Here is a 21295-nt window from a genome sequence, read left to right on the forward strand (position 1 = left end):
ATGGGCCAGCAGCAGATGCTATCTTCCTGGAGGGAGGATGGGTTGTGGAAAAGATAAATGTCCTGGTTTGAAGGACAGGGGTCTGCCAAGAAAGGCAGAAATTTTCCTTTTAAACAGAGACCCGAATTCCACTTCCCCCAAATATTATAAACGTTTGAATCAAGGACTCTGAGGCAGAGATAAGGGGGTAGGAATAACAGCTCTTTTACTAATATATCCAACTGTACCAGCAGAAACAACAGCAGTTGTTAAAATTACTAAGAAAACAGAACAGATAATTCGGTTCCAGTCCTTTCTTTAGCTGTGAGCACGCTCTCTCTCGGCGGGAGCGGAGGCGGGAAGGGGCGGCCGCGGCCGCGCCGGTCTCAGGGGGGAGCGGCTGGAGCGGGCAGCTCCTCGCTCACCGTTTGGGTTCTGGTGCTCAGCTGTGTCCGCAGAGACTGGAGGCTGGAGCAGGGCAGATGCAGGGCAGGTGATGGCAGAGGGTTTGGCTCTCCTGCGTTCGGCCGCGTGGCTCCAAGACCGAGAGGATCCTCCTCCCCGCCCCCGGAAACACAAGTCCCCTCCGGAAGCATGAGAGCCCCTCTCCAAGCCGATCCCACCTACCCCTTTTGTCCAGAGCCCGCAAAGATCCGCGGTGTACCCGGCAGCTCCATTGGCATGACAATGGGAAAAATTCTTTAAATTGACACAGCAATAGGAAAAACACTCAACCCCCAACAATAAAGATGCTTGCCCCACTTAAAGATGGCCCGTTATCAGATAATATGTGCCACGGAGATAAGGAATCACTACCCCAGCCGGCTTCAACAGATGGTGATAGAATACATATTTCTGGCCACATCCTATATTGCAGCCCAAGACAATTACCCAAACTGTATCTGTTATACCATCCTTGGAGTTTCTGTGAATGTTGTCACTGCATAGTAGTGTTGAACTAGATAAATCAGCTTTCTTCCCAGAAGACTTACCCTTGTTTTCCCAGTACTGGTCTCTAGCGGTTTAAGCACAGTCATCTATTTTGTGTTAGATTTTCAGGTACAAAGTAAATAAAGCATGCCATGAAGCCACAAATCAAATCCCTCACATTTTAATGGAGAAACAGAGAATTATGCAGTTGTTATTTTAAAGAAGAAGGTGCAAAAAGTAATCTGTGTCTGAAATGGCTGAATTGTCTTCTCTGTCACACTCATTAACTTAATCTGTAAGTTTGCCTCCAATTTGGGGATATTTTTCTAGTGAATCAGGGTGAGTTTGTTTTGTTTACCGTACTAATGAGTGGGGTGAGAGAAAATGAACTCAAAGCAACTTTTCCTCTTTCCCCCCACCCTTCCCCTTTGTGTGAAAGTGGCCTGATTCTTTTCCCACCTGTATGGCCCAGGAAAGTTGATGTATTTGTGCTACAGTTGGGAAGGTTTTATCAAACTGCTTTGGGCACATCCATCATGCAGGACAGTGTGGTGAAAAGCTGGAGTCTGCTCTGAAACAAGACACATTCCTAGGCAAGCAGAGGCAGCTTTTGCTGATATGCGAGGCAAGTCAGTTTATCTACATAAGATACCGTTAACACATTAGTTCATGTCTGTGCTAGTTTGAGTGCGTGTGTACTATAGTCTGGAGATACCCTGCTCTACTTTGAAGGGACTTTCTTGTATTAGGAAGAAACGTCCTCTTGTTTTTTTCTTCAGGCAACAAGAGTTTCTCTGACTCAACATCATACCAGTCTGGGAGAGTGACTGGGCAAGGAAAACGATATTGCCCTGATTATTGATGGCCACACACTTAAGTATGCCCTTTCATTTGAAGTCAGGCAGAGCTTTCTGGACTTGGCACTCTCCTGCAAAGCAGTCATTTGTTGCAGCTAAGGAATTCTGTGACTTTTTTTGGTAACAAAATGGATGTGAAGCCTGTGAAATTCCTAGTATGCACACTGCCACACTTAAGTATGCTGGAGAACAGCTTGCTTAGTAGTGGTTTTCTTCCTCCTATGGAGGGAAGCATGTCTTTTATTAAAACTGTCTCATCAAATAGTACAAATCCCTCTGCCAGTGTCAGTCCTAGGTGAGTCCAATCTCTTCTATAAAGTGATGAAAGATCATGAGAAAACATTGTGCCTGATTGTCTAATTTGGTGGGGTAGAGAAATGATAATCTGTGCCTGATCCTCACCTTGTCCCCATCCCAGAGCACTGAGTGCCACGTCCAGCCCTTCCTTGGACACCTCTAGGGATGGAAACTCCACCACATCCCTGGACAGCCCCTTCCAATGCTTTCCATGAAGAAATTCCTCCTGATATCCAACCTGAATCATCCCAGGCACAGCTCGAGCCCCTTACCAGGACATTTGGCCTTTGAGCACCTGAGCTGCTGTGCTGGAGCTGCAACAGCCCCAGTCGGCCCCCACTGCTCACTGAACCATGGGGTTAATTTGTGCATTCTATCCAAAATAAAGAAGTATTCAATAATATGTTGTTCCAGCAGAACTCTGAATGTTTTGCAAAGATAATCATAGCAGTGTTTCTGCTGCAAGTCAGGCTGGAAGAAACGTTCCTAAGGAGAAGTCACTGGGAACAACAATGTGTCTTGATGTGGTATAAATTGCTTCCCTTAAAAAAGAAGAAATTAATTAGGCTTGATGGATTGTTTGTTCTCCTTACTTGTTAAAATTGTCTGGTGCTGAAGCTGAGCCATATGGAGCAGAGCTGTTGGTGTCAGAGCTCAGATGCCAGCTGCCTAAATTCTTCTAGCAACAGCACCTGGATTTCTCAGTGCTCTGGATTCAGAATTAAAAGCAAAAATGCTAATTTCCAAACAAAAAACATTTCCCTGCCCCCCCACCCCCAAAATAACAAAATAAAACAAAACAAAACAAAAAAACAAAACAAAACAAAACAAAAACCAAACCAAACCAAAAAAAAAAAAAAAAAAAAGTCAAGATGCTGCAGTGGAGGCAAAAGGATTCCACACAGTTGGCTGAGCTGCCTGCTGAACTGCCCCCCATACAGGAAACATTTGTAACTCTGTCTCATGGCCAGGGAGAGTGGCCATGTCATAGAGCCAAATACTCTCTCGTTGGACCCATAGTTCAGTTCCCCCACCTCAAATGTGATGTCACAGCAGACAGGTGACTGTGGGCCCAGACGCGGTTCTCTCACTAACACTTCTCAGTTCCAGGGGCTCACTGATTGCCACCAGCTAGGCTGGTTATTCTCCTCTCAAGGGAGCATCAATTATCGACGATTGTGAGACGGAGCTACTGACTCGTGATCAGAATCCAGATTTTACTGTGAGTTACATGTGCTTATATACCATTTAGAGGAAGGCAGATAATTTTCTACAGCAATCATTTAGTTAAACATTACACAGACAAACTTTACATTTCTACTTAGTAAAATCTTCTTTCCCATCAGCCAATCTTCTTGTAATCTTCAGAGCTTTTGCTCTGTTTGCTCTTGCCAAGGCATCTTGGTTATCAAACTGCATACACTAATTTAATCTACAGCACTATCAGTCTGAGTTACAATAGTAATAAATCCGTCAGCCAGACAGTTTATTAGTTTTCTAAAGGTCTGCAACCTTCAAAGAAACAGGACATGTGTAATCTAAGTTCTTCTGCGCTTCCCAGGAATTTTCTGCAGTGCCAAGCTTTATGGTTTGCCCACACCCCACACGGTTTCAGTTGCTTTCTTTCACACTCACTTTGGTTCCAGTCACTCTCAGCCTCTCTCAGTCCCTGCCAGCATATTCCCAGTCACTCCCAGCTCCTTCCAGTATGATCTTATTGCTCACAACCATTCCCAGTGAGCTTCAGTGTAGTCCATGCATTGCTAGTATAATTCCAGTCACCTCTAGCATGATCTCACTTCATTCCAGTATAAGCACAGTGGCTTCTAATGAATCCCAGCATGCACCCAGTCAATCCTAGTTTTTCCCAGTTGCTCCACCATGATTATAGTTGCTAACAGCTGATCCTGGACACCCTTAGCATGACCCCAGTCACTCCCAGTGTATCCCACTTGCACCCAAGAAGGCTTCAATTGGCCCTCCAGGCTCCTGCTCACTCCCAGTATGATCCCAGTACGATCCCCTACTCCTTCAGTGTGACTGCAGCCTCCCCCACCATGGGCCCAGCTGCTCCCAGTTTAATGTCAGTCCAATCCCAGTAGAATCCCCAGTCACTCCCAGTGATGCCACTCCCTGTCTCTGCCTTCCCCCTCCTGGATCTCCAGGTTCCGGCCAAGGGCTGGAAGTGCCCATGCAGGGTGTGCAGCAAGCCCCAGTTTGGATGTGCAGCCCCCAGTTGTCCCAGTTTCCCTCTCCTTTTCCCGGGGCCGGGATCACAGCGGGTGGGAGCAGCCGAGAGCCCCGCGCTGCCCATCCCAACCTGTCCCGGCTCCATCCCCGCTCCTGCCGCGGGCTGCGAGGGCTTCGGGAACGGGCAGGAGGAGGAGGGAAGAAGAACGGGGACGTGAGATCCGGAAGGGCGGCAGGAGCAGGAAGAGGAGGAGGAGGGAGGAAGAGGCGGAGCCGCAGCAGAAGCAGGAGGAGAGAAGCAGCGGCGCGGCTCCAGCCCTCCCTGAACTCGCAGCCCCCCGGGACCATCGCCCCCCACCCCGTAGGTGCAGGGAAGGGGGAGCTCGCCCCAAATATCCCGGGGAGTGGGGGCTGGGTTTGGGGCTTTTGGTGCGGGGAGATGTTTGTGGCTTGCAGGGCCCCAGAGCCGAGCCGCAGATGCCCCTCGGGGGACATCGGGGGGTCCCCGGGAGGTGTTTTTGGGGGTCCCGGTGGGTGCGGGCAGAGCCCCCTTGGGGGCGGGGGGATGCGGGTCCCCCCGCGGTGGGGGTTGGGCTTCCCGGGCCGGGCCCTGCGAGCTCTGCCGGGGCCGCGTGGGGAGCGCGCGGGAGCGGCGGGATCGGCGGGGGGACAGCGGTTTTGGGGAGCCCCGGGAGAGGCGCGGCTTCCCTGAGCGGGAGCGCAGACACAGGAGAGCCCCAGAAGGGCAAAGCGGGGAGCCCGAGAGGGGGGGACCCCTGGCATTGCCGGGACCCCGGCGGGGGGTGCTGGGGCTGGAGGGGCGGCATGGCCGGGAAAGGGCTTCGGGGCTCCCGGTGCCGCCAGTGGCTGCTGCCAGCATCAGCCCAGTCTATCCCAGTATGGTCCTGGTCACTTCTCCTCAACCCCTGGCTGATCCCTGTTGCTCCCAGTATGAGCCCAGTCACTCCCAGTCATTCCCTATTACGATGCAATTTGCCCCCAGCACAGTTCCAGTTGCTCCCAGTCACTCTCACTTTCATCCAGTGTGTTCTCAGCTTTCTCGGTTGTCCCTAATGTAATCCCAGTAACTCCCAGTATGATGCCAGCCTCCCTCAGCAGGGCCCCAGTCACTCACACTTGCCCCCAGTGTGGTCCCAGTTGCCCCCAGCAGATTTCCAGTGTGGTCGCAGTCCCCACTCGCATGGTCTCAGACTCTGCCAGTATATCCCAGTTGCACTGAACATTCTCATAGTCTTTCCCAGGCACTCCCAGTTACCTCAGTGTGGTTCAGGTGCCCCCGGTTTTATCCCAGTCACTCCCAGTACATTCCAGTTGTCACTGGCATGCATCCTGTCATTCCCAGTTGCTCCCCGTTCCTCCCAGTGTCTGTGCGGTTGTCTCCCAGCACGGGCCTTGGAACTCCCAGTAACCCCCAGTCAGGGTCCAGTTACACTCACTGGAATCTCAGTATGACTGTAGCCAGTCCCAGTATGGTCCCAGTCACTTGCAGTCTTAGTAACTCCCAGTCACTCCCAGTATATCCCAGTCATCCCCAGCATGCTGCCACTCCCACTTCTTCCCAGTTGCTTTCAGCATGATTCCAGTTGCTCACAGTCAATCCCAGTATGATTCCAGTCACCCTCAGTGTGATCCCCGTCTCACCCAGCATGGACCCAGCTGTTCCCACTGTAATCCCAGTATGATCCCAGTTTCTGCTAGAATAGTTCCAGTTGTTCCCAGTTCCTTCCAGTATGATCCCACTTGTCTGTAGAATAGTCCCAATCCCTCTCAGCATGGTCCCACTCACTCCCAGTCGATCCCAGCTGTTCCCAGTGTAGTTCCAGTCACCTCAGTATAGTCCCAGTTGGTCCTAGTGTGATCTGAGTTGCTCCAGTTGTTGTCTCAACATCCCCTCAGCATGGTTTCAGTACTTTCCAGTTGCTCCCAATGAGTCCATATTTTCCTCCCAACATGGGCCCAGTAGCTCCTAGTAACCCCCAGTCAGGATCCATTCACACCCACTACAATCTGAGTAGCTCTCAGGATGATCCCAACAGGACTCGTAGTCACTCCCAGTATGGTCCCAGTCACATCCAGGATAATCCTAGTCACCCCTAATGTGATTCCAGGTGCACACAGCCACAGTGTCAGTGAAGTCCCAGTTGCTGCCAGTGTGATCCAGTATGATGCCAGTCTCCAGTATGGGCCCAGTTCATCCCAATGTTGGCCCTGTTGCTTTCAATCACCCCCAGCATGCAACGAGTCACTCCCTGTTCCTCCCAGTTGCTTGTAGCATGATCCCAGTTGCTCACAGCTTCTCATGGTCACCCTCAGCATGACCCCAGTCACTCCCAGTATATCCCATTTGCCCACAACATGGTCTCAATTGCCCCCACAGGTTCCTACTCATTCCCAGTATGATGCCAGTATGATCCCAGTCTCTCAGTGTGATTGTAGTGTCCTGAAGCATGGTCCAAGCTGTTCCCAGTATGATCCCAGTATAATTCAGTCACTCCATGTGATGCCACTGATGGGATCCCCCCCTGGATCTCCAGGCTCCTGAGAGGAGCCCCAAGGGCTGGAAGTCCCCATGCAGGGTGCCCAGCAAGCCCCAGTTTGGATGTGCAGCCCCCAGTTTTCCCAGTTTGCCTCTTCTTTTCTCCGGGCTGGGGACCCCCCAGCCCCAGCAGGTGGGAGCAGCCAAGAGCCCCACACTGCACATTCCAACCTATCCTGGCTCCATCCTGCTCCTGCCACAGGCTGTGAGGGCTTGGGCAACGGGGAACTGAGGGTGTCGCTGCTCCTGGGGAGGAGGAGGAGGAGGGGTGGAAGAGGAGGGATGAAGGAGGAGAGTGAGAAGGGATGGAAGAGGGAGAAAGAGGTGGGGTTAGGATGGAGGAGGGATGGAAGAGGAGGGATGGAGAAGGAGAGCAAGAAAGGATGAAAGTAGGAGGAGGTGGGGTTAGGGAGGAGGGATGGAAGAAGAGGAGGAAGAAGGGGAGGGACAAAGAAAGATCAGGAAATGGAGAAGTAAGGAGGAGGTCGAGCGCTCCGTGAATTCACAGCCCCTCACCTGTGGGAGTGTCACCTGTCCCCCCCATCCCACAGGTGACTGGGGAGGGGGAGCTCAGCCCAGGTATCCTGGGGGGTCCCTGGTTTGGGTTTTTTGGGTGGGATGTTTTTACAATGAAGAACTCCAAATCTGAGCAGAAAATGCCCCTTGGGGGGGACACTGGGGGGGGGTTCTGGTGGCGGCTGCCGGCAGAGGCAGCCTGGAGGAGCAGAGCCCTGTGTCCCCCAGGACCCCAAAGTGGGGAGCCCAGAGAGGGGGGAGCGCTGCCATTGGCGGGACCCTCAACAGCCTGGAGAGGGGCAGGGGGGACTCCTTGGACCCCCAGCACCCCAAAGCAGAGAATAAAGGGAGAAAGTACTGTGGGGCCCCCATAGCCCCTGGTGTCCGTAAGTGGGGAAACTGAAGAGGAAGGAGCTTTTCAGATTCCTGGGACTCTGTCTTGGTTTAGTTTAGGTTTGCCAATTTTACTATACCAAATTTTCTCTTTGAGATAGGATTTAGGAGCAAAAATAAGGCAGGCCTAAAACTTTGAAGGTTATAGAGAAGAAAGTTATTAATAACACAGAGAAAATAAGAAATTCAGAATAAGATTTCCAGATCACTTCCCCCCCTTCCATATTTCTTAACAACATACAGACACACTTCAGTGAGTCTTTCACTTAAATAATCATTTCAGTTCACTCTAGAGAGAGAAGTTCCTTCTTGTTTTGGCCATAGGGTTCTGTTCCAAGAGAAGAATAAAGTTCTCTTGTGTCCACACTCTCACAATTTGCATCCATCCGGGAAAATCTGCAAACCACGAAACTTCTCCCATCTTCACAGTCTTTCCAGAGCTGTGTTATGGGTTATGTCAAACACATGGGGTATTACTTTTAAGGGCAAGCTGTTCAAAAACAAAAGCTCTCTTTCATCTCTTTTTTTCATCAAATGTCTCTGTTCGTCTTTCCAGTCTCCAGAACAGAGACTCCCATTTCCTCAGGGCAAAGGACCCTTTTCTCAAACACTTCAACTCCCCCCCAATGTATTTTCTCCGCTATTTATAGGAATACTCAGTGTAGTTCAGTTCACCCCATAGCTTACAAAAAGGTCTTTTCAGCCAATCTTTTCATGACATCTCCTCAATCTCTTTCCCAAGGAAACTTGGCTCTTACTTCAGTGACTTTAGTATACTTTCTGCTTTATTCCTCTCATTCAAGGGAAGTCAAGAGGTCTGCAGTCTTATCCAAGCATTGGAAGGGTTAAATTGCACACAGAAGGTGAAGGGAACCAGGCAAGGCTATGTTGGAGCCATGCCACTGTGGGAAAAGCTACATGGGACTGCAGAGCCCAGCAAGTGAATGCGTGGTGGGGCTCAGCTGGAACAGAGCCCAGCTGCATTTCCCCAAACTGCGTGGGCGGCTGGGGGCTTCACTTCCCCACGGCTGCTTCTGAGATAGTGGCAGGGCCCTGGCTGAGCTGTGGCCACACTGGGGGGAGAAACTAGGATCTTATCAAAGGTTTCTCTTTCCCCTGGCCATCAGGGCCTCTAGTTGAAAACGGGGGGGGCCTCGGTTGGCTCCTCCACCCCTGCCCGGCCAGGTTGCATGGGGAGGGGGGCTGGGCCAGGCCAGCTGGCTGGCCTTACCCCTTTGGAAGCTGGAAGACAGAAGAGTTTCACTTTTACCGATGTGATCCATGGCGGCGAAGTGACCTTTTAATTGGTTTCCCAGGCTGTCAGTTATTAAATCAGCTTTCCAATTGGTCCCAGAAACTCAAAGAGGAAGTTCTCATAGAGAAAAAAACCCCCTCTGTGTGTGTCTGTGCTCCTTCTCCCTCCTCTTAGGTGACTTCCATGCAAAACCAGCACAGACTCCCAGCATCCTGGACAGGGAGAAATCTCAGAACCCCAAAATGAGATGGGAAACTCCTGAGAGGCATTTTCAGAGCAGATTTTTATGGACACACAATGCTGACTCCTAGACATTGACATAGGCAGGGGAACCTTCAAACCCAAGGTTCTCACATCTGTTTTCCCCCTCAAACCAGAATTTCCCATTCCCAACCCTTGGCTGGATGGAGGAGGAGGCTGCAAGGAAGAAGAGACCCCAGAACATCCAGGCAGGTGAGGAGGAAGTCAGTGCCCCTTTCCTGCTCTGTCCTGCTCCATCTCCCATACCAGCACGGCCCCCGGCTGCAGGACAACTCCACTGCCAACACTGTCCTGCCGGGGATGGACTGGGGGGATCTCCTTGCCTTCCCTCTGGCATGGAGGCAAATCCCATCCTCTCCTTTTCCTTCTTCCCCCAGACAAGGAGCTGAGGATGGAGACCAGGGAAGTCAAATCCCCACGGCAGAACCTTGTGCAAGAGGCTGTTTGGAGTGGCTCCACGGCGCAGGAATCCAGTGGGGAGGAAAAGCTGCAGAGATCCTGTACGAGGAGAGGCTCCAAACCCAGCCCAGAGTGCTCTGAAGAGGAAAAAGCCAGCCTGGGCCAGGAAGATGGACAGAGCTTCAGCCGGAGCTCGGAGATGGTGGTCCACGAGCAGCTTCTCGATGACGAAAAGCCCCACAAGTGCTTGGAGTGTGGGAAGAGCTTCAGCTGGAGGTCCCGCCTGATCCGCCACCAGATGATCCACACTGGAGAGAAGCCCTATGAGTGTCCTGAGTGTGGGAAGGGCTTCAGAGACAGCCCTGGACTGATCATCCACCATCGCATCCACACCGGGGAACGACCCTTTGAGTGTGGGGAATGTGGCCTGAGCTTCAGCCGGAGCTCTCACCTCACTTCTCACCTGAAGATCCACACTGGGGAGCGGCCCTATGAGTGTCCCAAATGTGGGAAGAGTTTTCAGACCAGCTCTCTTCTCCTCATACATGAGCGGATTCACACAGATGAGAGGCCCTTCCGCTGCCCCGACTGCAAGAAGGGCTTCAGGTACAGCTCCCACCTCATCAGGCACCAACGCATCCACAGTGGGGAGAAGCCCTACCAGTGTCCTGAGTGTGGGAAGTGCTTCAGGACCAGCTCAGTCTTGAATCAACACCAGTGGAGACACCAGTAATGAAGCTCTGCAAGTGCCCCACTTCAGGAAGAATTTAATCCTCTGCTCCATCTCCATCCCCCATCAGAGGACCCATGCTGGGGAGAGCCCTGATGTCCCACATTCCCGGTGATCCATGTTGGGAAGACGTCTGGCTGTGACGCCTAGAGGAGCTGGAACAGAGTCCAGACAGAGTTAAGAGGAATAAAGTGGGTACTTATAAAGGGGCCTTCAAAGGCAGCACCCTGGCAGTACCAGTGCCACACTTGTGGCCCTGCCCACATGGCTTCAAGATGGAAGCAAAAGAGGGCTTGGTCACCAGATCTCACATTTTTATAAGTTTAGTCCATTTGCATACAGAGTTCATCTGTCCAGTTAATAGCCTCAAATTATGAAGTGGCATCCTCCTTGCTTGCTTACTTGCTTGCTCACCGTCTTCTTTCCATATTCTTTATGCTTAGGGCCTGAAGTTTGAAGAGATTGTCCTTGAGTCTCCAGCTGGAATAGGACTTTTGTCTTCACCACCCTGTGAAAAGACCCTAGTAACCCTTAATACAAAGCTAAAAGCTACCAAAGTAGAACAGAAAAACTTAAAACTTAAAGCATTAATTTCCCCCCTTTGGGAGTTTGACAAGACCTCTATCTTGTCGACTCTATTCTAAATATTTACTGGCAGTGAGTACTTAATGACAAATAAGTGTGTAACAATAATGAATATCTAGCACTAGAAAAATATATAATAGTAAATGCATACTTAATGATAAATGTCCTGGTTTGAAGAACGAGTGTCTGCCAATAAAGGCAGAAGCTCCTCTTTGAAACAGAGAATGTAAGACCCCTCCCTCCCGAGTATTGTAATTATTGAATCAGGAACTCTCAGGCAGAGATAAGGGGGTAGGAATAACAGCTCTCTATTAATATATCTAACCAGACAAACAGAAAAACAGTAGCTATGAAAATTAACGACCAAACAATACACATAACTCAGTTCCAGTCCTTCATCCAGCCGCAGACACACTGCCTGCAGTCAATCCTGGTGGTGAAGGTGGGGTAGGACCTGCACAGCTGCGGAGGTGGCAGACAGGAGTGGGGAGGGAAGGGAGGCAGCAGCAGCCAGGCTGTGTCTAAGGTGGGAGCAGGGTGGCGGAACAGCTCGCCACTCACCATTTGAGTCCTGGTGGTCAGCTGTGGTCTTACAGGTAGGAGGCTGGAGCAGACCAGATGCAGATCAGTGTTCCACAGGAGAGTACCTGGTTTCCCGAAGTTCCGACCGCATGGGCTGGAGATGGCAATCCTCCTCCTCAGAGCTCGCTGGTGAGAGAGCAGCCCCCCGGAAGCCAGCTCCCACCTACCCCTTTGTCTAGAGTTCTGAAAAGAGCCTGGGTGTAACCCAGCAGGATCCCCTAGCATATTAATGGGAAAAGTTCTTTAAGCTGGGACAGTAAGAGAACAAACCTCAACCCTCAGCATTATCCACCCCAAATTTTTCCCATACCAACATGCTACATCAAATTAAAACTTTTAAATCATATACATACATGCAGTTACAGAAACAGGCACAGTATCATAGATAGTTCACCCTAGAACAAGGACTCCTTGAGGTATGCATGGGGTCTCTCCATCATTTTGCATCACTCACCAAGTGCAGACTAGGCCTTGAGCGAAAACCACCCAACGAACAGGATTGTCTTTGCTGGAGGCAGAGTTCACCGAAACAGTTTTTCCTAATGTGCCTCTCAGGTGTACTACTGGAACCTTTTCTCCATCTGGTGCTCCCAAGGGCTCAGATTGGGCAGGGCCTGCTCGGTTGGTGGAACCTCGGGTATTCACTAACCATGTGGCCTTTGGTAGATTAATCTCCCACTTCTTGAAAGTACCCCCACCAAGTGCCTTTAAGATGGTTTTAAGCAGGCAATTCGACTTTCCCAGCCACTAGTGCATGGTAGGGAATATGGTACACCCACTCAATGCCGTGTTCTCTAGCCCAGGTTCTTATAAGGCTATTCTTGAAATGAGTCCCATTGTCTTGACTCAATTCTCAGGGGTGCCATGCCTCCAAAGGACTTGTTTCTCAAAACCCGGCATGGAGTTCTGAGCAGTGGCATGGGGCACAGGGTAGGTTTCCAACCATCCTGTGGTGGCTTCCACTGTTGTCAACACGTAGTGCTTGCCTTGGTGGGTTTGAGGCAGTGTGATGTAGTCAATCTACCAGGCCTCTCTGTACTTATATTTGGATCATTGCCCACCATACCAGAGGGGCTTCACCTGCTTGGCTTGCTTGATGGCAGCGCACGTGTCACAGTCGTGGATAACCTGAGAGATGCTGTCCATGGTTAGATCCACCCCTCGGTCTCGTGCCCACTTATAGGTGGCGTTTCTGCCCTGATGACCTGAGGTATTGTGGGCCCATCGAGCCAGGAACAATTCTCCTTTGTGTTGCCAATCCAAGTCTGTCTTTGACACCTCTATCCGTGCAGCCTGATCTACCTGCTCATTGTGTCGGTGTTCTTCATTAGCCTGACTCTTGGAAACATGGGCATCCACATGACAGATTTTCACGGGTAGCTTCTCTACCCGAGTGGCAATGTCTTTCCAGTCATCAGCAGCCCAGATTGGTTTTCCTCTACTTTGCCAGTCAGCCTTTTTCCACCTTTCCAGCCAACCCCACAGAGAATTGGCTACCATCCATGAATCAGTGTAATAATAGAGCTTTGGCCACTTCTCTCTTTAAGCAATGTCCAAGGCCAGCTGAACAGCTTTGAGTTCAGCAAGTTGACTTGATCCACCTTCTCCTTCGGTAGCTTGTGCAACCTGTCGTGTGGGGCTCCATACGGCTGCTTTCCACTTTTGGTTCATTCCCACAATACGACAGGAACTGTCAGTGAAAAGGGCGTAGCATGTTTCATCTGCTGGCAGTTGGTTGTACGGTGGAGCTTCTTCAGCCCGGGTCACTTGTTTCTGGTCCTCTTCATCAGTGAGACCAAAATCTTCACCTTCTGGCCAGTTTGTAATTATCTCCAAAATCCCAGGGCGATTCGGGTTGTCAATACGGGTGCGCTGCGTGATGAGGGCAATCCACTTGCTCCATGTGGCGTCGGTGGCATGGTGGGTAGAGGGAACCTTTCCTTTAAACATCCACCCCAGCACTGGCAGTTGGGGTGCCAAGAGAAGCTGTGCTTTGGTGCCAATCACCTCTGAGGTATCTTGAACTCATTCATAGGCAGCCAAGATCCCCTTCTCTGTGGGAGTGAAATTGGCTTCAGACCCTCTGTAACTTCTGCTCCAGAATCCCAGGGGTCGGCCTCGGGTCTCACCAGGCACCTTCTACCAAAGGCTCCAGGACAGACCATGGTTCCCGGCTGCAGAGCAGAGCACATTCTTTACCTCTGGTCCCATCCTGACTGGGCCAAGGGCTACTGCATGAGCGATCTGCTTGATCTGGGCGAAGGCTTGCTGTTGTTCAGGGCCCCAGTGGAAATTGTTCTTCTTGCTGGGGACCAGGTAGAGAGGGCTCACAATCTGGCTGTACTCAGGCATGTGCATTCTCCAAAAGCCTATGGCACCTAGGAAAGCTTATGTTTCCTTCTTGCTTATTGGTGGAGACATTGCAGTGATCTTATTGATGATCTCAGTGGGGACCTGGCGCTGTCTATCTTGACTGGGTCTCTCGGGCAGGTCCTTTGGCTTTGCTTTTCTTAATGGCAAAGCCGGCTCCCAGCAAAATCTGGATGACTTCTTACCTTTCTCTGATACCTCCATTGCCCTGTTCCCCCACACAATGATGTCATTGATGTTGTGCAGGTCTTATGCAGCCTCACCCTTTTCCAGCGCAGCCTGGATCAGTCCATGGCAGATGGTGGGGCTGTGTTTCCACTCCTGAGGCAGTTGGTTCCAGGTGTACTGCGCACCCCTCCAGGTGAAAGCAAACTGAGGCCTGCACTCTGCTGCCAAAGGAATGGAGAAAAATGCTTTGGCAATGTCACTGGTGGCATACCACCTTGCTGCCTTGGACTCCAACTCATACTGCAGCTCCAGCATGTCCAGCACGGCAGCGCTCAGCGGTGGAGTCACTTCATGCAATGCACGATAGTCCACAGTTAATCTCCTTTCTCCATCAGATTTGCAGGCAGGCCAGATGGGGCTGTTAAAGGGTGACTGGGTTTTGGCTCTCTGGCTCTCGGATCATCTTGTGGATGGGGATCGCAGTATCTCGATCTGTCCGGTACTGCCAGCGGTACACTGTCAAGGTGGCAATTGGCACCTGTTGCTCTGTCACTTTTAGGAGTCCTACTCCAGATGGGTTTTCTGACAATCCAGGTGTGTTCAACTGCTTAATGCTCTCTGCTGCTACAGCAGCTATTCCAAAAGCCCACCTGAGTCTCCTTGGGTCTTTTTAAGAGCGGTTTCGGAGGAAGTCTATGCCTAGAATACATGGAGCCTCTGGGCCAGTTACAATAGGATGTTTCTGCCACCCCTTCCCTTTCATGCTTACCTCAGCTTCCAGCAAAGTCAATTCCTGTGATCCCCCTGTCACCCCAACAATGGAAACAGGTTCTTCCCCCACATGTCTTGATGATATCATGGTACACTGTGAACCAGTATTAACTAACACTCTATGTTTTTGTGGCTCTGATGTGCCAGGTCATCAGATCCACCATGTCCAATAGATCCTGTCATCGCATGCCTCTCCCTGAATTGAGGCAGGACCCCTCTAGCCCTGCTTATTATTTCCTTCTTGGGCATACAGAGCAGAGGTTTCTTCAAGTGGGTCTGACAGATTATCTTCTCTTCTGTAATACCCTGCACCTTGGTTATGGGAAGTCGAGTCTACCTTCACTTTAGTAGAACTCCCTTAGTTAGTGCTTCCCTCCTTGAGTTTATGCAGCCGTGCTGGTAGGACAGAAGTGGGTTTCCCATCCCATTTTCCCATGTCTTCCCCATGGTCTCGCAGGAAGAACCACAGGTCAGCTCATGGGTTGTACCCTCTCTCCCTCGCTGGGGGGCGTTGGACTCTAAATCTGGGGCCTTTGACTCGTACTGGTGCCACACTGATCTTCCTCACCTCCCTCATCTCTTCTTGGAGGCTCTTGACCACAACAGTTGGAACTGGAACATCCCCCCCACCGCAGTCCCCAAGGCCCCCCTCAATCCCAGCCATGCACTGAGCAATAAATGCAGTTCCCCAAATCCTCTCTGGCCATGCCAGAGTGAATGTATTTCCCCTCCCAATTGCACTGGTGGGCAAGTACTTACTGGCCATGGGATGAGTAAAGGCAGCTCAGCTGGCAGCTCAGCCAGCTGTGCGGAATCCTTTTGCCTGCACTGCAGCATCCTGACTTTTGTTTTTGTTTTTGTTGTTGTTGTTGTTGTTTGGTGGGGGGAAGTGTTGGTTTTTTTCTTTTAATTCTGAGTCAGGAGCACTGAGAAATCCAGTTGTTGAAATCTAGCTGTTGTTAGAAGAATTTAGGCAGCTGGCATCTGAGCTCTGACACCAACAGCTCTGCTCCATATGGCTCAGCTTCAGCACCAGACAATTTTAACAAGTAAGGAGAACAAACAATCCATCAAGCCTAATTAATTTCTTCTTTTTTAAGGGAAGCAATTTATACCACATCAAGACACATTGTTGTTCCCAGTGACTTCTCCTTAGGAACGTTTCTTCCAGCCTGACTTGCAGCAGAAACACTGCTATGATTATCTTTGCAAAACATTCAGAGTTCTGCTGGAACAACATATTATTGAATACTTCTTTATTTTGGATAGAATGCACAAATTAACCCCATGGTTCAGTGAGCAGTGGGGGCCGACTGGGGCTGTTGCAGCTCCAGCACAGCAGCTCAGGTGCTCAAAGGCCAAATGTCCTGGTAAGGGGCTCGAGCTGTGCCTGAGATGATTCAGGTTGGATATCAGGAGGAATTTCAGTGCTCTGGGATGGGGACAAGGTGAGGATCAGGCACAGATTATCATTTCTCTACCCCACCAAAATAAAAACTCCCAGTGTGAAGAGGAACACTTGATAAAGCTGTTAAGAGTCTGGAATTTGCCACAGGTAAAACACTGCTCCCCTGCCCCAACATATGGACATTAAAAACAAAAACATAAAACACCCAACCAACAACCACAAAAAAAGCATCAATAAAAGCAAAAATCTCACAACTAAACCTGTGAAAATCCTTGGCTTTTTGAACCTTCATTAAGCCAAAAGCACTAATTCTTTACGAAGTTGAGATTAATTATTAAATCTTAAAGTCCTGTCATGATTCATATGTGGGAACTATCATTGCTTGACTGATCTCTCTTCTAACTGGATTTTGAAAGACAAAGTTGTTGTTCTGGCATTTCATTTATCCTTCTAAAACTATGCTTGAACATTATCTTAACTACTAAGACTCTACAATGCAAATTTGTGCTAAATCGACAGATGGAAAACAGAGTTTGAAGTTCCCAAATTAAGCAGCATCCCTTCAACAGCAATAGCGCAAATAAAGTATTATTGTACGAGAGAATCTATGTTCTGTAATTTACAATAGCTGAGTAATGATGTGGTAAGGATGCAGTTAGACCTCATTTGCTTATGTAAGTGATCTGAATAAAAAAGATCAATACAGTCTACACCTAGTGTGAAAAGCAATTAGTTTAATTGACAAAAAACCTTTGGCCTCAGCTAATTACATAAAATTTACCTAATACTCATGCAAATTAAGATTAATTGCATAAATCCTTTTACCCGTGATGTGGTATTTTCTCTGTAAAATTAAGGATTTTAATTTTAGGAAAATTACACTTATTCTTGTTTTCAAAAATTTCTACATTACTTCTAAATTAGAAATGAAGCCATTTTAGTCACACCGAAGTGCTATGGAAACGATAGAGCATCAAAATTTACTGTTCTGACCATCCAGCTTATAATCCAGAAGCAAAGAGGGCAAGCAAAGCTGATGTCCTGAGATGCTTGATGTGGATGACATGGATAATTTCCCATTATTGCCAGAACCACAGTGATGGGAAGGGGGACAGGGCTCCTTCATAGAAAATTCAGAGCACAAAAATTAGATTTCTCTTCTGAATTATCTCTGAAGGAAACTTTTCAGTCAATGAGAGGAGACACCTTAATTTGTGATTTTTATCTATAATGAGACTGTTCTGGCCTCTTCATAGCATGATGGAGTGTCAGGATGGGGCTTTAAGTTATTTTCTAATTTAAAGATAACTGCCACACATTGCCTGGCCACGCTTGGAGTCAAGGACACGGAGGTTCAGCCTTGCACCTCCTTGTGACAGGAGGACAAGGATGGAGCTTTAGCCTGCTAGGGCAGTAGGGAACAAACTCCTGGCCCAGCCAGGTGTTCTGCGGAATACAGAAATGCATCCCTCATCCAGAGCTGCTGCCATGGAACATGCTGAGCTGCTGGAGCAGCCACTGCTGGCCAAGGCTTCCTCCATCTGCTGATGGCCACTTCTCTAGTGCAAGGAAGGACTACTCATGGGGTCTTTTGGTTGGGAGGGACCTTCAGGATCATCCATTTCCATTCTGTGCCAGCTTCCCCTATCCCAGGCTGCTCCAAGCCCAGTGCCCAGCCTGGCCTTGGACACTTCCAGGGATCCAGGGGCAGCCACAGCTGCTCTGGGCACCCTGTGCCAGTTCTTCCCAGCTTCTGGCCATGAGGAATAGATACTTAGGTCCCCATCACCAGCTGAGAAATGAATTAATTGGTGATGGCACCCATGCAGTGCCATGAGTGAAGGTCTGGGTGAATCTGAGGCAGTGTGGAACTGTTCCATCCCTGTTCCATCCTCACTTCTGAGCATAACGGGTAAGGAGAGACATCAGGCTCAAGTCAGAGGGAATTAGAGGTGGTTGGACTTTGGGGAATGTCCCTTTGACATAGGGGAACAGCTGTTGCTGCTCGCTGAGTGCTAAGTGCTCAGGGCACAGCTTGGAGTGGGAAATGCTGTGGCTCTGAGAGGCAGCAAAAGTGAAGATTTAACTTTTTACAGGTTAAATCCATCAGTCCAGTGAGAATTAGAAAAAGGAGTTGCTGCTCTAAACCCTTCCCAATCCCAGCTAAATGTCACTGGTGTGAGCAGTGGATGCAGAGTTTGGGAGGGGATTGATTAAATCTCTGTGCAGAATCAGGGCTCTGGGTGACCCTTGGAGCTGAGACCTTGCTTGGAATATAAAAGGGTTTGGAGTAAGTCCCAGTCTCTAATTCCCAATTTATCATACTCTTTCATGGGCATAGTGTATACATTTCAGGAAGTGATGGTAATATGAAAAAGTGCAATATTTCTGATCACTCTACAGATCTACACACATTTTCCAGGGGTGCTCAGACCTTTGCACCAAGAAATACAGAAAGCCAGGAATGTATCTGAGGTTTTATTACATTTTTCCATACCCTTCACAGCCCAGTTCCTGAGTACAGGTCACCTATCCCTGGAATAGGGGACTTCATAAAACACCTTTAACCTTCCAAATCCACCCTCATTTGTTGATCCATACTCTGCAATTCCACACAGAGTTCAGCTCTCCCAATTATGCAATCCAGCGGTGTATTTTTTTTAATCATCTATATACAGGTCTGAATGCAGTTAATAAATTTTTTACAAAATCCTCTGCAGAACAGTTGGTATTTTCTGGCTTTCAGCACTGTATGGTAATGTAAATATCAGGACAGCATAAGGTGATAATTATGAAATTATATTTTCCTACTTTAAGGAAATAAAGGCTTCTTAAAAGTAAATAAAACTTGTCTTTTCCACTGCAAGCTCTCTCAGCCAGTGATTCTATTTTCGTGTATTTGTGGACATTATTTATTGTTGTCTGAATGCAAATGGTATTTATTGGAATAATAAAAGCAATTTCCTAGTTATCCTCTCATAAAAGCTTCACTACAGTGTTCACTACCTACAGCATTCCAGCTTCCCAGCAGGACAAAAAAAGCAACTTTGTATGCAATGTGTTTCTCACAAAATCATCATAGAATCACAGAGTGGTTTGGGCTGGAAGAACCTTAAATCCCATCCAGTACCCAACACCCCCCCCCTCCCCCACCATGGGCAGGGACAACTTCCACTATCCTAGGGTGCTCCAAGCCCTGTCCTGGGCCTCACCACCCTCACAGGGAAGGATTTCTTCTTCATATCTATGTGCCTAATACCTCAGCATCAAATATATATATATACATTAAATAGCACAATACGCCAGATCAGTTAACTCACTCTTCTGTGCCAGGTAGTTAAGTTCTCCTCTGTCTTGCAGAGGATTGAGTGTCATTTACAGCTTCTTCACCTTTTCTTTAAGGCCAGCAGCAGTACTTTAAAGCTTAATATCTCCACCAAAAGAAAGATAAAAATGGCAAATTTCTTCCAATATTGTTTGTCATATTAGATGAGACCAAGAAATACAGGTAGAAAGATTACGTGGAATGTAAGAGGTAAGGAATAAGGTAAGTCCAGTCTTTAAGTCCTATTTCTTGTATTTTATATGCTGGGGACATTGCTCACCATTGTCGCTATCATACAAATGAGAAAATCTTGAAATCAGAGCCATTCCTGCAGAGTTTCATGGGGTCTATATTGGTGCAGAAACTGCTGCTACCATTCACCAACATTTTTGTGATCACAGACAGGTGAAAGGATCTTTCCTCACATTTCAGGTCCTTATTTTTCCTCTTGATCATCCAAAAATATTTTGCTCAATGCCATCCATCTCTTCTGAATGTAGCACATCCTTAGTATGCAAGGGAGATAAGGGGAATGTTCTCACAAATTACAGGAAGGCAGCAAGCATAAATCCTCACAATGCCCAAGTGCCTTCCTAGCCGCTCCAGAGCACACGTGAGCTGTGTCAGGTTCTTGTTCTGGAGGGCTGGTCCTGCGAGAGAGGGGAGGAATGGATCGGCTGTCAAAAAGCCTGGATGTGTTCCTAGTCAGAAATGTCCTACTTGGAAAAACAGAGCGAGGAGTTTGCTGCAAATGCCCTGACCTTGGACTGGGATTAAGGGGTGCCAGGGAGGAGTGACCTGATGGTTAAACCCTTGAGCTCTGTAGTGATGTCTTTCGGGGCTATCTAAAAACAAAGGTCAGACAGAATAAAGGGAGTAAAAAGCAGTTATATTTTTTGAAGGGCCTTCAGGTACATTTAGGACAGACAAAGCCCCCTAGGGGCTACACCCAGAAATGGGGGCCAGGTCACAGGTTTTCACACTAAGTTTGGTCCATTTGCACATTGGGGGTTAATCTTCCAATTACAATTCCAGGTAATAAAGTCATTTACCCTAGGTTTGCTCCCCCCAACTCATTTATATTTCCATCTCTGGGGGCCTGAGGCAGTGAGGTGTCCATGATTCCCGGGCCTGGAGAGGAATTGTTGTGTCTGATGGGAGAGCAGCAGCTCACACTGAATATGGAGTGTGGAGTTGTACGCTAAAGAACTGCAGGATTACAAATATATGAAAAATATAAAAGCTGAAATCCTAAGGCTTCAATAGAACCTTAAGGAGATGAGAAAAGCAATGCCACAGAGCTGTCTCACCAGTATTAAACACTTTCTCTCCAGCTCAGCAAGCTGTGGTACCATTCAGGGCAGGCTGTTTAATTCCTCCTCCGATTTATGGTAAATATTTTTCCCATACCTGCCAGCCTCACAGACGTTTGCATACTTTAAAGTACATTTGAGTCATTCCCTTGTCAGTCCCATGGAGCTGTGACCTGATGCACTCCCACGCAGGGCTGTCTCTGTGGGGGTTGCATTTGTCTGATGAATCCAAGCACTCCTTCAGCTGCTCTGCAGGCTCCAGGCTCTGAAAATTACCAGCTTCTCTTCCTACTGGGATTGTAAAGTGCTTTGCTTTCTCTTGATGTGGAGCCATGCAGGGCTTTGGGGGTTAAAGCTGGCACATAGAGTTAAACCCGTGCCAAATTAATGGGGCAGACACCATGTCCTG

The 21295-nt window shown here is 48.9% G+C and overlaps 1 protein-coding gene across 1 annotated transcript; it reads left to right on the top strand.

Annotated features, from left to right (window-relative positions):
* Nucleotides 1-4507: 4507 nt before the first annotated feature.
* Nucleotides 4508-19114, top strand: LOC130266169 (gastrula zinc finger protein XlCGF49.1-like). Its single transcript, XM_056515524.1, has 3 exons — nucleotides 4508-4614; nucleotides 9352-9427; nucleotides 9613-19114. Exons 2-3 carry the CDS (start codon nucleotides 9379-9381, stop codon nucleotides 10365-10367), a joined length of 804 nt encoding a protein of 267 aa, XP_056371499.1. The 5' UTR covers nucleotides 4508-4614; nucleotides 9352-9378; the 3' UTR covers nucleotides 10368-19114.
* Nucleotides 19115-21295: the final 2181 nt, after the last annotated feature.

Source organism: Oenanthe melanoleuca, unplaced genomic scaffold, assembly GCF_029582105.1.
Source record: "Oenanthe melanoleuca isolate GR-GAL-2019-014 unplaced genomic scaffold, OMel1.0 S001, whole genome shotgun sequence".
Lineage (NCBI taxonomy): Eukaryota > Metazoa > Chordata > Aves > Passeriformes > Muscicapidae > Oenanthe > Oenanthe melanoleuca.